Genomic DNA, 12,434 nt, shown 5'->3' with positions numbered 1-12,434 from the left:
AAATTATCTGCTCGAGTATTAAGACTACGAGGAAGAAATCTAATACTAAATGAAGGGAAAAAACAAATTAGAGACCGAAAAAAGCCAATTCCGCTGCAAATAAAAATTTGGATAAACTAAATTCTTGATTCTTGTTGTTCTGTTTTTGATTGAAAGTCTTTTGGCCTGATTCTTTACTTTTGGACATTCTCTTGTTTATTGCCTTTCTTATTCAGTTGAACAAAAAACATACTATTATTTTTAAGATACTTTTTAGCCTCAGAAAAATCCAATTTATTGTACTTCTTTCTTCCTTGTCAAGGTTTTTCTCTCGGAAAATTCCTCCTAATCAGAAGACAAATTAAAGGGTAGTTCTAGTTTCTAGTTCTTCCTTTTGCTAGAGTTCTTTCAAATTATTTATCGTATACTGTCTTCTTCGAGCCAATGGTTAAAGGGTTGTTATTGATGTTCTTCCTTGTTTCACTTTTATTCGTCTCACGTACTGTCGTTTCCATAATTTCAGAGAACATTTTTGGTTTAGTCCCGGCGCTAAGAACATAGTTGGTGATATTTTCTTAATTGTTAATTGTTCTAACCGCAGGAGTAACGTCAAGAAACTTTAATATAGAGAACAAATGCGATTATACTGTCTGGCCGGGAGTTCTAAGCGTGACGGTTTGGCTCTCAACCACCGGCTTCGAACTCAAGAAAGGACAGTCGCGTGTCATCAACGTGCCGTTGTCATGGACTGGTCGTTTTTGGGGTAGGTCTCTCTGCTCCACCAGCTCAACAGGGAACTTCTTCTGCGCTACGGGAGACTGCGGGTCTGGAAAAATCGAGTGCTCTGTAAGAGGGTATAGAGATCAACACAACATAGAGAATAGCTTATAACTATATTCTTATTGATAACAAACTGATTACAAGTGTTATCTCGGAGATTACTTGATCTATTCTACTCAAAAGATCAAACCCGACTAAGAATAACTAAGCCTAATTCTCTTCTCTGTTTCTTATCACTCTCACGTGAAGACAAAGAGAACTACACACTCACCTTCAAGCTTTTGCAATGCTCTGAAGTTTACAATCGTATAACAGTATTCTAGAGTGCTCAAAGAACTCCTCACCCTAAGTTCTAGAATACTTATACCTACTCTCCAGAACCTTAAACCTAGGATCTCCGAGAATCTCGTTTTAAGGAATCTTTCTTGTTTTCTCCAAGCTTATTCCTTCCTAAATCTTCGAGACGATATCTTCCATATCTTCTCGGTGATTCTTGTCTCTGACACCACGCCAAGTCAGCTTCCATCCTTGGCTCTTCACATCATCCGCCTTAGCTTGCCACGTCTGCAATTCAAGCGGCTGATGAAACTCAATGCAGCTTCCTGAAATCCATCAACGCTCTGATCGCCATCAGCTGATTGATTGAACTCTGCATCTTCACTCTGGAGGCGCAGCGCCTCCAACGACTCTAGCCGATCGAGTTTACCCTCAACAGTTTCAACGGTCAAGACTTCTATGATATAAGCCTCGTAGACGGTTACAACCTTCCGTTAGTGGTTAGTGGTGGTCCCACAACTAACGTAGACTTGCCAGGCATGCGTTAGCATCGGTTGTGTGGTCAATCTGACCAAGACGTGTCTGTCGGAGCTTCAGGTTATGGGAAGCTCCAGCGAGGAAGAGCCAATCGCTTGCATGAACGCTTGTCAGAAATTCAAAGCAGTGGAGTTCTGAAATACTAAATAAAACAAACAATATTAACAAAACAAATACAACTTAAAATTGTTTTTTTAAATGCATCTCAATTATTTTATAATATTTAAACTTTATACTAAAAATAAAATTTTAGAATTAACGGATTTGGATCGATAATAATATGAGGCAGTATACTATTGATGAAATCTTAAAATTAGCAATAAAAATATAAATATACAATGTTAAACCTAAACAAAATAAACAATATTAACAAAAAAATATAACTTAAACTTTTTTTTTAAGAAAGACATCTCGATTCTTTTATCAGAAGTTTAAATATTATAAACATTTGAACTTTATACTAAGGATGAAATCCTTAAATTTACGGTTAGATCGATATTAATACATGATTGTATACTACGGGTGATATTAACAATCAAAATAATATACAACCTTAAACACTATACAAAATAAACAATATTAACCAAACAAATACAACTTAAAATTTTAAAATTTTAGTTATAAAATATCGTCTCGTGCTGTAGCATACATTTAAATTTAACAAAATAATAGCATATATTTATAGATCATCTTAAAAACAAAAAAAAAAAATTTTTAATAAAAAATAGGCCCGCACTATACTGATGGTTAATATCTAATATTAGAGAAACTCGTAACAAAAGAAAATACTTTAATCAAAATTCAAGAAAACTAGTTAACCAAAAGACTAAGCAAATCCTGGAAAAAACAAATAAGTTTGAACATATCTATTATTAAAACTGTCTTTCTTAGACCATTTGATTATACTTGTTGCAAGATCGAAGACACCCCAATTTGTAGCAGCAGGAGAATAATATGGTGGCCATACGTCACTGACGAAACATATTGAACCACTCTTGATTCCATCACCAACATCTTGAACCGGTGCTCTTATCGTAACCCCATGACCAAAGATCAACATCTCATCATCTCCAATAGATTCTACTCTTTCCCATATTTTACTCGCAAGATTCATCTTAAAGATGTAAAATAAAACTTTCTCTTTTGATCTTTGTGCTAATACACTCAAGATAATCAAAACGTCTCCTGATTTCTGAATCGCTATTCTCCTCTTATTAATGTATTCCCCTTTTTTGGTTAAGTATCGAAACGGATGTTCCCAATACGGGTTTTTATCGATTACTTCTATGGGATCATTTCCAGAGAAATCAACAACTTTGATGTGACTCTTAGTAATGTAGATATAAAGCTTGCTGTTTCTGTAAGCCAAATCCAAAAAACTTAAATTCAAGCTTTCCATATTCCAATGGTTATTCCAGTTCCACCACGAATCATCTCCTTTCTTGTATGAGAACAAGTAACGATAGTTAAAAATCCAAGCAACCACAAAATCTCCTGTTCTCTCGTCTATCCACAGAACAGCTCTACTTTCCCGTGTGATGGTTATTTTTGACACGGTAACCTTACGAGAAGGTTCGACAAAGTGTCCCCAGTTGAATCCATGCTCGTGGTTTTGCTCGAATCTCACTTTTCCACCGCGAATTGAAGACTCCATTGATGGAAGATCAATTCTTTTGCTCGTTAACAGGTTAAAAATGTAGAAACCGAGATGAGAATCTACCATCAAGAGCCAGTTTCCGGAGCTAGCCATATAATAGCTGTCGTTGGAGAGTCCAACGTTTGTTCCTTTGTAAATCTTGTCTTCTCCGGGTTTGAACAACATCAATGAATCTTTTACGTACATGATCCGCCATGGACAAAGAGGCTTCACGCATGTTTTCCAATTTGAATACCAATCTGAGCAAACAGTTTTTGCTCGGTGAAAATCAGTAGAGCTCAAGCTTTCGAGGATCGACCGTAAGATATCGGGACAAAGTTTGGACCAATCGTGATTTACAAACACTTTTAGGCTTATCTCTTCTCTCATCGAATCGTTTGGCGTATACATGTTGCACTTACTTGCCGAGCACTCTAACTTGGTTAAAGATGGAAAAAAAAAAAAAAAAAAAAAAGTATCGAGGTTTAGTTTAATTCTCAAGGTCTTCTTTCATTTTATCTCCAAATCATTATTTAGTTTTATAACAAAATAATTATATCATTATTTAATTTCAATAGATTTAGCTATGTAAATCATTATTTTTAAAATCTATACTATATATTCAAGTAAGGTTCTCTAAATATTCATATTTTCACAAGATGACACATGACATCTCTCTTTGTGATATGGATCTTCTTCCATTTTATCATAAAATCATTATTTACTTTTTAACAAAAAATATCATTATTTAATTTCACTAGATTTAATTATGTATATGAGTATATCATTATTTTAAAAACATATCTGAGAGATACTTTTATCCTAATGTGTTTATCATTTAAATAAAAAGTTAAAATTACGTTACTTTACTCTAAACTTAAAATATGTAAGATTCTAATTACCAAAAAAAGATGTATAAGATTCTCATAATAATTTATTTAATATTTAATAGTACCCTAAAACACCATTAGCATAGTCAGATAATAATGAAACTTCAAACATCTCTAACCCAACCCAGTTGGAAAGAGGTACCCTCTCACCTAGTGAAGATGCTTTACACTTTTCCAAAGAAGTGATTCAACAAACTGTTGAAGTGAGTCAACATAGGTCAAGGTCCTCCTAAACTAAAGTCAACACAAAAGTGGATCTCTTAAAATTTACCAATTAAGATCTTGAGGTATTCTTCGGATTTGATTAATTGTGTTTATATAATCTAAGCTTATTAAATGATATTTATTGACGCAAACACTCACATCATTGCATTGGTTAATGGAGACAATTTTCTGTTGTTTTTTCTTGGAATTGGTACATTATGCTTTGGAAGAGAGCAACGTAAATTTAAAATCCGCCAAACAAAGCTAAGAAAAGGTGTGTGTAGCCAAGATATTAATTAACGAACTTACTTATTTTATTTTTTGATAAAATCTTACAAGTAGATAGGTATTCAGTTGTTTTGGCCAAAAAAAAAAAAAAAGAGACAGGTATTCAATTGTTTGTACTTTGTAGTAACGTTTGTGCCAAATATGCAACGGTTACGTGACAAAATTCTTTAAGCCCCAAGAAATTGTAACAACCGTTTATCAAAAAAGAAGAAAAATGTAACAAACCAATATACTTCCATTAAAAATGAAGAAAACTACCTTAACTAAAAGACTCTGGTATTGAAAAATAAATTCTGAGGCCAGTTGATTATACTTGTGGGAAGATCAAAGACACCACCATCAGAAACAGCGCAATAAGATACTGGCCATATGTCATCTTTAACGAAACAAATTGAACCACTCTTGATTTCATCATCACTAACATCTTGAACGGGTGTTCTTATTGTTAGAGCTGTCAAAGCGGGCTATCCATGTCCATTAGTCCAGTCCAATAATGTTCATTTTGATATTGGACAAATGGAATCCATGTCCACTAAGGCACATGTTCATTAACGCACATGTTCATTAACGCCTATGTCCATTAATCTAAATGGGTTGTCCAATGGGCATAACATAACCAAATTTCAATAGTTTTTGCTTTATATTTTAATCAACACAAAAGTCAAAAGTCTAATACTTTAAAAATATTAAATCGCCGAAGAAATCGAGAAAAAAGTAATCGCCGGAGAAAGAAAATCGCCGAAATAATTGCTCGAGAAATCGAGAAAAAAGTTTCAATTAGTGTTTTTCGATTGATTTAACCTAACATTTTAAGACCATTGGGCTGTCCATGTCCATCATGTCCAGTCCGCTAAAGCCCATGTCCATTAACGACCATGACCATTAAAGCCCGTTTCATAATGGGCTTGTCCATGACCGGTCCATTAAGCATTGGACACGGACAGCCCACGGGTCGCCCGCCTATTTTGACAGCTCTACTTATTGTAACCACATGACCAAAGATCAACATCACATCATCTCCAATAGAATATATATACTTTCCCATGTGTTACTCTCAAAATTTATCTTGAAAATGTAAACAACAATTTATCTTCCAATACCTTTTCATATACACACAACATGATCAAAACCTTAAACCCATTCTAACTCCCTTTAAGTATGACATTGTCTTCTTTGGACCTACATGTTCTAGCCCGCAAAGATTTGTTATTGGGTTCTTTCCCAAAAAGCCTCATACTATTTGGAGTTAGACTTGGCTTATATATTAGAAACTTATTTTCTAAACTTCTGATGTGGGACGTTGGTTTGTACCCAACAATCTCCCCTTCAAACCAAGGACCACGAACATTGGGCCTCCCCTCGAGCGAAACTTTGGCACCATTCCTCGACACCTTCTTATTTGCAAGATTCTTGAGACACCTTCTTATCGTGTCACATTCAAGAGCTTCTCCCAAAAGAACTTTAACCTATAATCCTAGGTCCACTATTTTAACGTAGGCTCTGATACCATATATCGGGCTTTCCAAGCCCATTGTAACTACCTTTTAGTATGATATTGTCTTTTTAATATATTTGATGCCTAGTGACATCTCTATCAAGGAAAAATCAAAAGAGTTTCTCAAACAAACAAAAAAAAATAAAATTTAATTATAATTTGATTATACGATAAAAAAATTTATTTTAATGAAAAAATTGAACCAATATAAAAGAGAAAAATGTCATGATGGGATGTAGAGAGTATCTAAGAGTTTCAGAAATTTTCTACACTCTCTCTTTCCTTTTTATTATTTTTACTTTTTTTAACTGTGAGAAACTCTATTGAGAGGTCTTAAAAACCCGCTAACTCAAACTATATAACTAGATTAAATATTAACTAGATGATACTATGAAATAGATATTTTGGGTGTTAGGTTTAATTTTGTTCCAACATATAGTTTAATTTCATTCAAGTCTCAAGATATGACCAAGTCTTTATGATATGGGAAGTGTTACGAAGTTTGTGCGGAAGTTTCTGTTGTGAGATTATTAATTTGTCTAATAACTCTCATTTCCAGTGAAGAAAAAGTCTTTTTGCCTTTGCTTTTTTTATTAGTTAAAATAGTTCAACTATCATCGTGAACTGGACAAACAATTCGTCTTAGTTGAGTTAGTAAAAGATGATCATGTGCTCCTCTTATCTATCCTTCATAGTTATTAGTTTCCAGAAAATCAGAGGAGAGCACAATGATCAATCTTTCTCTATATCAGACAAATTCTTTGTCCTATACAATCATATGGATGCTCTTTGTGATTCCCTCTTGTGTGTTGTCAGTTGATGAGCGACAGAAACACTGCTCTCCTACGTTTAGATGTGGCAAGCAGACAGATCTCTATTATCCCTTTTGGTCACCTGACCGAGAAGAGTGCGGTCACCCGGTTTTCAAGGTCAACTGCAGCGGAGATTTCGCAGAGTTTACTATATCCACGGTTAAGTTCCACGTCCTCGAGATGAACTATGAGTCTCGTATAATAAGACTTGTAAGAACAGAGTATCTCAACAATCTTTGTCCTTGGCATCCAGAGAACAGATCAATCAACCAAGAAGTCCTTCCATTTCTTCAAGACACCGAGCTAGGAACCTTTTATTACAACTGCTCTGGTCCAACGGTAGACGAACTTGCCAATGGTTACATCAGACAGCTTGGGTGTGATGAAGAAGTTGGTGGGAAAAGTTACTTTGTCTCGTCCCCTTCACATCCTGGGAATAGAGCTATCTTAGATGGGTTAAGTGCATCGTGTGAAAGAAACGTCGATATCCCTGTTTCTCGATCTGCCATGGAGACAACAGCGACAAATCAGAGTCTCGAGGCTATAAAGAAGGTTCTTGATGTGGGTTTCGAACTTGGCTTTAACAGTGATTGTTCCCTATGCGTAGCATCAAAAGGTGCTTGTGGCTTTAATCAGAGCTCAAAAGCATTCGTCTGTTATTGTAAAGATGAGCCTCACGAGCATACATGTGGAAAGATGGGTATAGGTTTGTGAGTTTCAAGTGTTTTTTTTAAGTACGCTTCTAAGTTCTGTCTTGCGTTTGAACTGAAATGTTTCTCATGGTATTTATTCATGCAGGGGTCTCCAAAAAAGCAAAAATAGGTATATGTTTAATCCTTTTCCTTCCAAGATTCAATGAAAATAATCTTTGTGGAACAGACCTAATTATTAACAGCATAAACTTATGAAGGTCTTGTCTTATTGTTTGTTTCTAGGCATTGGACTTGGCTGTGGATTTTTGGGTGCCACTCTTATTACCGTATGTTTGCTCTGTTTCTTTTTCCAAAAGAGACGAACTTCACATCATCTAAGACCAAGAGACAATAACCTAAAGGGGCTAGTACAACTGAAACAGTACAGTTATGCCGAAGTGAGGAAAATTACAAAATTATTTTCTCACACGCTTGGGAAAGGAGGATTTGGAACTGTCTATGGGGGAAACCTTTGCGATGGTCGTAAGGTTGCAGTGAAAATATTGAAAGATTTTAAGAGTAATGGTGAAGACTTCATCAATGAAGTCGCAAGCATGAGCCAAACATCTCATGTTAACATTGTTTCTTTGCTTGGTTTTTGCTATGAAGGGTCCAAAAGAGCTATTGTGTATGAGTTTCTAGAGAATGGGTCGCTGGATCAATTCCTCTCTGAAAAGAAGTCACTGAATCTAGATGTAAGTACGCTATACAGAATCGCTCTAGGTGTTGCCCGGGGACTTGATTACTTGCACCATGGCTGCAAAACAAGGATTGTTCATTTCGACATCAAACCTCAGAATATACTATTAGATGACACATTCTGCCCTAAAGTCTCAGACTTTGGCCTTGCTAAGCTCTGCGAAAAAAGAGAAAGCATTTTGTCCTTGCTAGACGCAAGAGGAACAATAGGTTACATTGCACCTGAGGTGTTTTCAGGAATGTATGGAAGAGTCTCTCACAAGTCAGATGTTTACAGCTATGGAATGTTAGTCCTCGAGATGATCGGAGCAAAGAACAAAGAAATAGAGGAAACTGCTGCTTCTAACTCTAGTTCAGCTTATTTTCCAGATTGGATCTATAAAAATCTTGAAAATGGAGAGGATACATGGAAATTTGGTGATGAGATAAGTAGAGAGGATAAAGAGGTTGCAAAGAAGATGACCTTGGTGGGTCTCTGGTGTATACAACCATCTCCATTAAATCGTCCACCGATGAACAGAATTGTTGAGATGATGGAAGGAAGTTTGGATGTTCTTGAAGTCCCTCCTAAGCCTTCTATACATTATTCTGCAGAGCCTCTTCCGCAACTGTCTTCTTTCTCAGAAGAGAATTCAATCTACACTGAGGTATTTATAGGATCCACAAGTTGAAAACTTATTTGGACACTCCATATCTGTAAACATCTTAGGTATTTATAGGTTCACAGACTCCATCATATACCTTGTGGCTTATGTAATCGTGCAACAAAATATTATTGAAGAAGAATTTTGCCTGACAAGTGTAAAGAGTGTTGAGTTTATTGTCTATTTGGTGAACATCATATGAGACGTTGGGGAATGTTAAAGAGGTTTTGTTTGAAACTCTGTCACAGCTAAGCTTCAGATATGGATGACCACAAGGATAACCACGATCTGCTCCCAGAAACGGAAGTTTGCTGTGATGTTTCCACACTCGAAAACAGAGTCATGTGAGAAGAGGGATGGGCAGGTTACTTAGAGTACAAGGAAGGAACATGGACAATATCAACAAAAAAAAAACCTAAGAGTGTTGCAGGATCCATCAATTTTTGAAACGTAAGAATTTTTTTGTGTAGCACGAAGAGATATTAAAAGAAGAAAAGAATCAGAAATTTAAGTCAGTAAGCAGGAAACTGCTCCATACGCCAAGTCCTCTGTTTCTGTTCTGTTAGTTGACTGGGTCTAACAGTGGGATTGCATATCCACTTACTCACGTTGCGTTACTTTGTTTCTTTTATTTTGGTGTATTTAAACATCAGCTAAGACTTGAAAAATTGACAAAACATAGTTTATCTCTTTAGGTACTTAGTCTTGTGTTACACATAAACACATCTCTTAGCTATGAGGAGGGATCACCTATCACACAACTTGGTCAGACCGACGATGAGTTAAACAAGCGTTCTAAATAGACCGAACAGAAGAAACAAAATATGGAAAAATCACTGAAGGAATCAATTTAGATCCATGCACTTGTCGTAAGAAAAGTCACTTAAGTCGAGTCTTTATGGCTCTCCATCATTTGTCAAAGTCAACTAAGTCTCCCCTTTCTCTATAGCTTTAATCACTCTCTCTCTTTTTTCGGTTTCTAATCAGAGCAGTAGTATTCACACACCTCATGGATTCTTTATCATCCATGGGATTTCAAACAGCTAGTTTTTTTCTGATCTTGTTATTCTTGTTTTATCATCTTCCTTGTGTTCCAAGCCAGCAAGAACGAAGTAGGTTATGTAAACCTTTTCAGTGTGGCGACATCACCGTCGGTTTTCCCTTCTGGGGAGAGAATCGCCAAAGTGATTGCGGTCACTTTTCTCTGAAACTAAACTGCAACAAACCCTCAAACACAACCTCTCTTACAATCTCAGGCCACAACTACAGTGTCCTCCATATAGACAACAAATCCAACATTCTTAGCCTATCCAGACAAGATTTCTCAGGTCCTTTCTGTTCTGCTTCATTCTCTTCCACACCTTTGCGTTCAGATCTCTTCCAGAATTTGCAACCTTACAGAAACCTCACTGTGTTCTATATGTGTGACCCTCGTCGCCATTTCTTTGGGAATTTCACATGTCCAGTGAAAGGTCTTGGCTCTGTGGTTCAGAACTCTACGTATCGTAAACTTTGTGATAAAAGTTTTAGCGTCACAGTTCCTACGAGTTATGTTCCAGAGGAAGAAGCTCTGAATTTGACACATTTGGAAAGTGTTTTGAGGAAAGGGTTAGAGGTGAAGCTGAAGATAAGTGAGATGTCTGGTCAAGAATGTGTAACCACTGATGGAAACTCTGGCTTCACACGGTTTTGCTGCACGAACGTATCAGGACCAGAAATCAGTTGCCTTACTTCAATAACTACTATGAATAATGGTTATCACTTGATCTTGAATTTCATCTAATCCATAGATCATAAGCATCACTAATTTTACATTCTCAATGTTAGAATCCATCATTTTTTGGATGCAATCTTGCTCAAAAAGACATTAAATTTTGCAGGAACTTACAGCGATAATCGCCCTTTCCTGGTAACAATTGGAACAGGTTAGAGTTACTGCTTCAACTTCAGCTTGTATTGAACTTTTGCGGGACTGAAACTAAGGTTGTTTTCAATTTTTTTAGTTCTAGGGTCAATACTATGTGTATGTGTGGTGCTGTTTCTAGCATTTTATCTTAACGAGAGAAGAATAGCAAAGGCTGCGAGAATTCAGCACCTCGAGGCGCTTGGAACCCTGAGAGGGTACAATTATAAACAAATCAAGAAAATTACAAAATCATTTACAGAAGTAGTTGGACGAGGAGGATTTGGAACTGTATATAGAGGGAGATTACGCGATGGTCGAAAGGTTGCCGTGAAGGTCTTGAAAGATTCAAAGGGAAACTGTGAAGATTTCATCAACGAAGTCGCAAGCATGAGCCAAACATCTCATGTTAACATTGTAACTCTGCTTGGTTTCTGCTATGAAGGATCCAAAAGGGCGATCATATATGAATTTCTAGAGAATGGATCTCTGGATCAGTCGTTGAATCTTGATGTGAGTACACTTTATGGAATCGCGCTAGGCGTGGCACGGGGACTTGAGTACCTGCACTATGGCTGCAAAACCAGGATTGTGCATTTTGACATTAAACCTCAGAATGTACTGTTAGATGAAAATCTCAGACCCAAAGTTGCTGATTTTGGACTCGCTAAGCTCTGTGAGAAGCAAGAAAGCATCTTATCATTGCTTGATACCAGAGGAACAATAGGATACATTGCTCCAGAGTTGTTTTCAAGAATGTACGGAAGCGTGTCTCACAAGTCAGATGTGTACAGCTATGGGATGTTGGTTCTTGAGATGATCGGAGCAAGGAACAAAGAAAGAGTCCAAAATGCTGATCCGAACAATAGCTCGGCTTACTTTCCGGATTGGATCTACAAGGATCTTGAAAATTTTGATAACACAAGGCTTCTTGGCGATGGACTAACCCGAGAGGAAGAAAAAAATGCGAAAAAGATGATCTTGGTGGGTCTATGGTGTATTCAGTTCCGTCCATCAGACCGTCCATCAATGAACAAAGTTGTAGAGATGATGGAAGGAAGTTTGGATTCTCTTGATCCCCCTCCTAAGCCTCTTTTGCATATGCCAATGCAAAACAATAATGCAGAATCATCTCAGCTATCAGTGGAAAGCTCAATTTACTCCGAAGTATGATTCCATGACTTGGGAATATATGTAAAACCAATCATATTTCACATTTATAGGTCAATTTTGCATTGGAAAATATATTAAACAGTAACGTGTGTCTCAAACTGCGTTTATCAAGAAAGATCATGTAAAAATGCTAGGGAATCGTAATAAATCAAGAAATATATAATGTAAAATTGTTGTGCTTATGAATTGGCAATCTCTGTTTTCATACAAGATATTTGTTTGTGATTTAAGATTATAACTTGAGATCGTTTGTGTTGTTGGCAAATTAGGTATGATTGGAACTTGAACTGAGATTGTTTGTGTCGTTGGCGAATTAGGCATTTAGGTGTAGAAAGGAGATGATGATTGATTGAATTTAATAATTTGTCTCTTACAAAACCAAATATTAAACAAATTTACTTTTCAAATTTGTAAACTGAAACTTAA

General features: G+C 36.3%; 3 protein-coding genes, 2 long non-coding RNA genes and 1 pseudogene across 6 annotated transcripts; 3 read left to right on the top strand and 3 right to left on the bottom strand.

Annotated features, from left to right (window-relative positions):
- Positions 1–525: 525 nt before the first annotated feature.
- Positions 526–1,926, top strand: AT5G38275 (annotated as a pseudogene). Its single transcript has one exon.
- Positions 1,927–2,398: 472 nt separating this feature from the next.
- On the bottom strand, positions 2,399–3,619 carry AT5G38270 (F-box family protein; the record flags this gene model as incomplete). Its single annotated transcript, NM_123188.2, has 1 exon — positions 2,399–3,619. One exon carries the CDS (start codon positions 3,617–3,619, stop codon positions 2,399–2,401), a length of 1,221 nt encoding a protein of 406 aa, NP_198643.2.
- An 824-nt stretch (positions 3,620–4,443) lies between these two features.
- On the bottom strand, positions 4,444–4,769 carry AT5G05685. Its single transcript, NR_142857.1, has one exon. It is a non-coding gene; the product is annotated as an other RNA (long non-coding RNA).
- Positions 4,770–6,813: 2,044 nt separating this feature from the next.
- Positions 6,814–8,959, top strand: AT5G38260 (Protein kinase superfamily protein; the record flags this gene model as incomplete). The annotated part of the gene is made up of 2 exons (NM_123187.1): positions 6,814–7,603; positions 7,833–8,959. 2 exons carry the CDS (start codon positions 6,814–6,816, stop codon positions 8,957–8,959), a joined length of 1,917 nt encoding a protein of 638 aa, NP_198642.1.
- A 314-nt stretch (positions 8,960–9,273) lies between these two features.
- AT5G05665 lies at positions 9,274–9,723 on the bottom strand. Its single transcript, NR_142856.1, has one exon. It is a non-coding gene; the product is annotated as an other RNA (long non-coding RNA).
- A 158-nt stretch (positions 9,724–9,881) lies between these two features.
- Positions 9,882–12,184, top strand: AT5G38250 (Protein kinase family protein). The gene is made up of 3 exons (NM_001344238.1): positions 9,882–10,686; positions 10,813–10,857; positions 10,936–12,184. Exons 1-3 carry the CDS (start codon positions 9,942–9,944, stop codon positions 12,006–12,008), a joined length of 1,863 nt encoding a protein of 620 aa, NP_001318693.1. The 5' UTR covers positions 9,882–9,941; the 3' UTR covers positions 12,009–12,184.
- Positions 12,185–12,434: the final 250 nt, after the last annotated feature.

This window comes from Arabidopsis thaliana, chromosome 5 (genome assembly GCF_000001735.4).
Source record: "Arabidopsis thaliana chromosome 5, partial sequence".
Taxonomy (NCBI): domain Eukaryota; kingdom Viridiplantae; phylum Streptophyta; class Magnoliopsida; order Brassicales; family Brassicaceae; genus Arabidopsis; species Arabidopsis thaliana.
The sequence above is the reverse complement of the archived record's forward strand: the minus strand, read 5'-3'. Positions and strand labels throughout refer to the sequence as shown.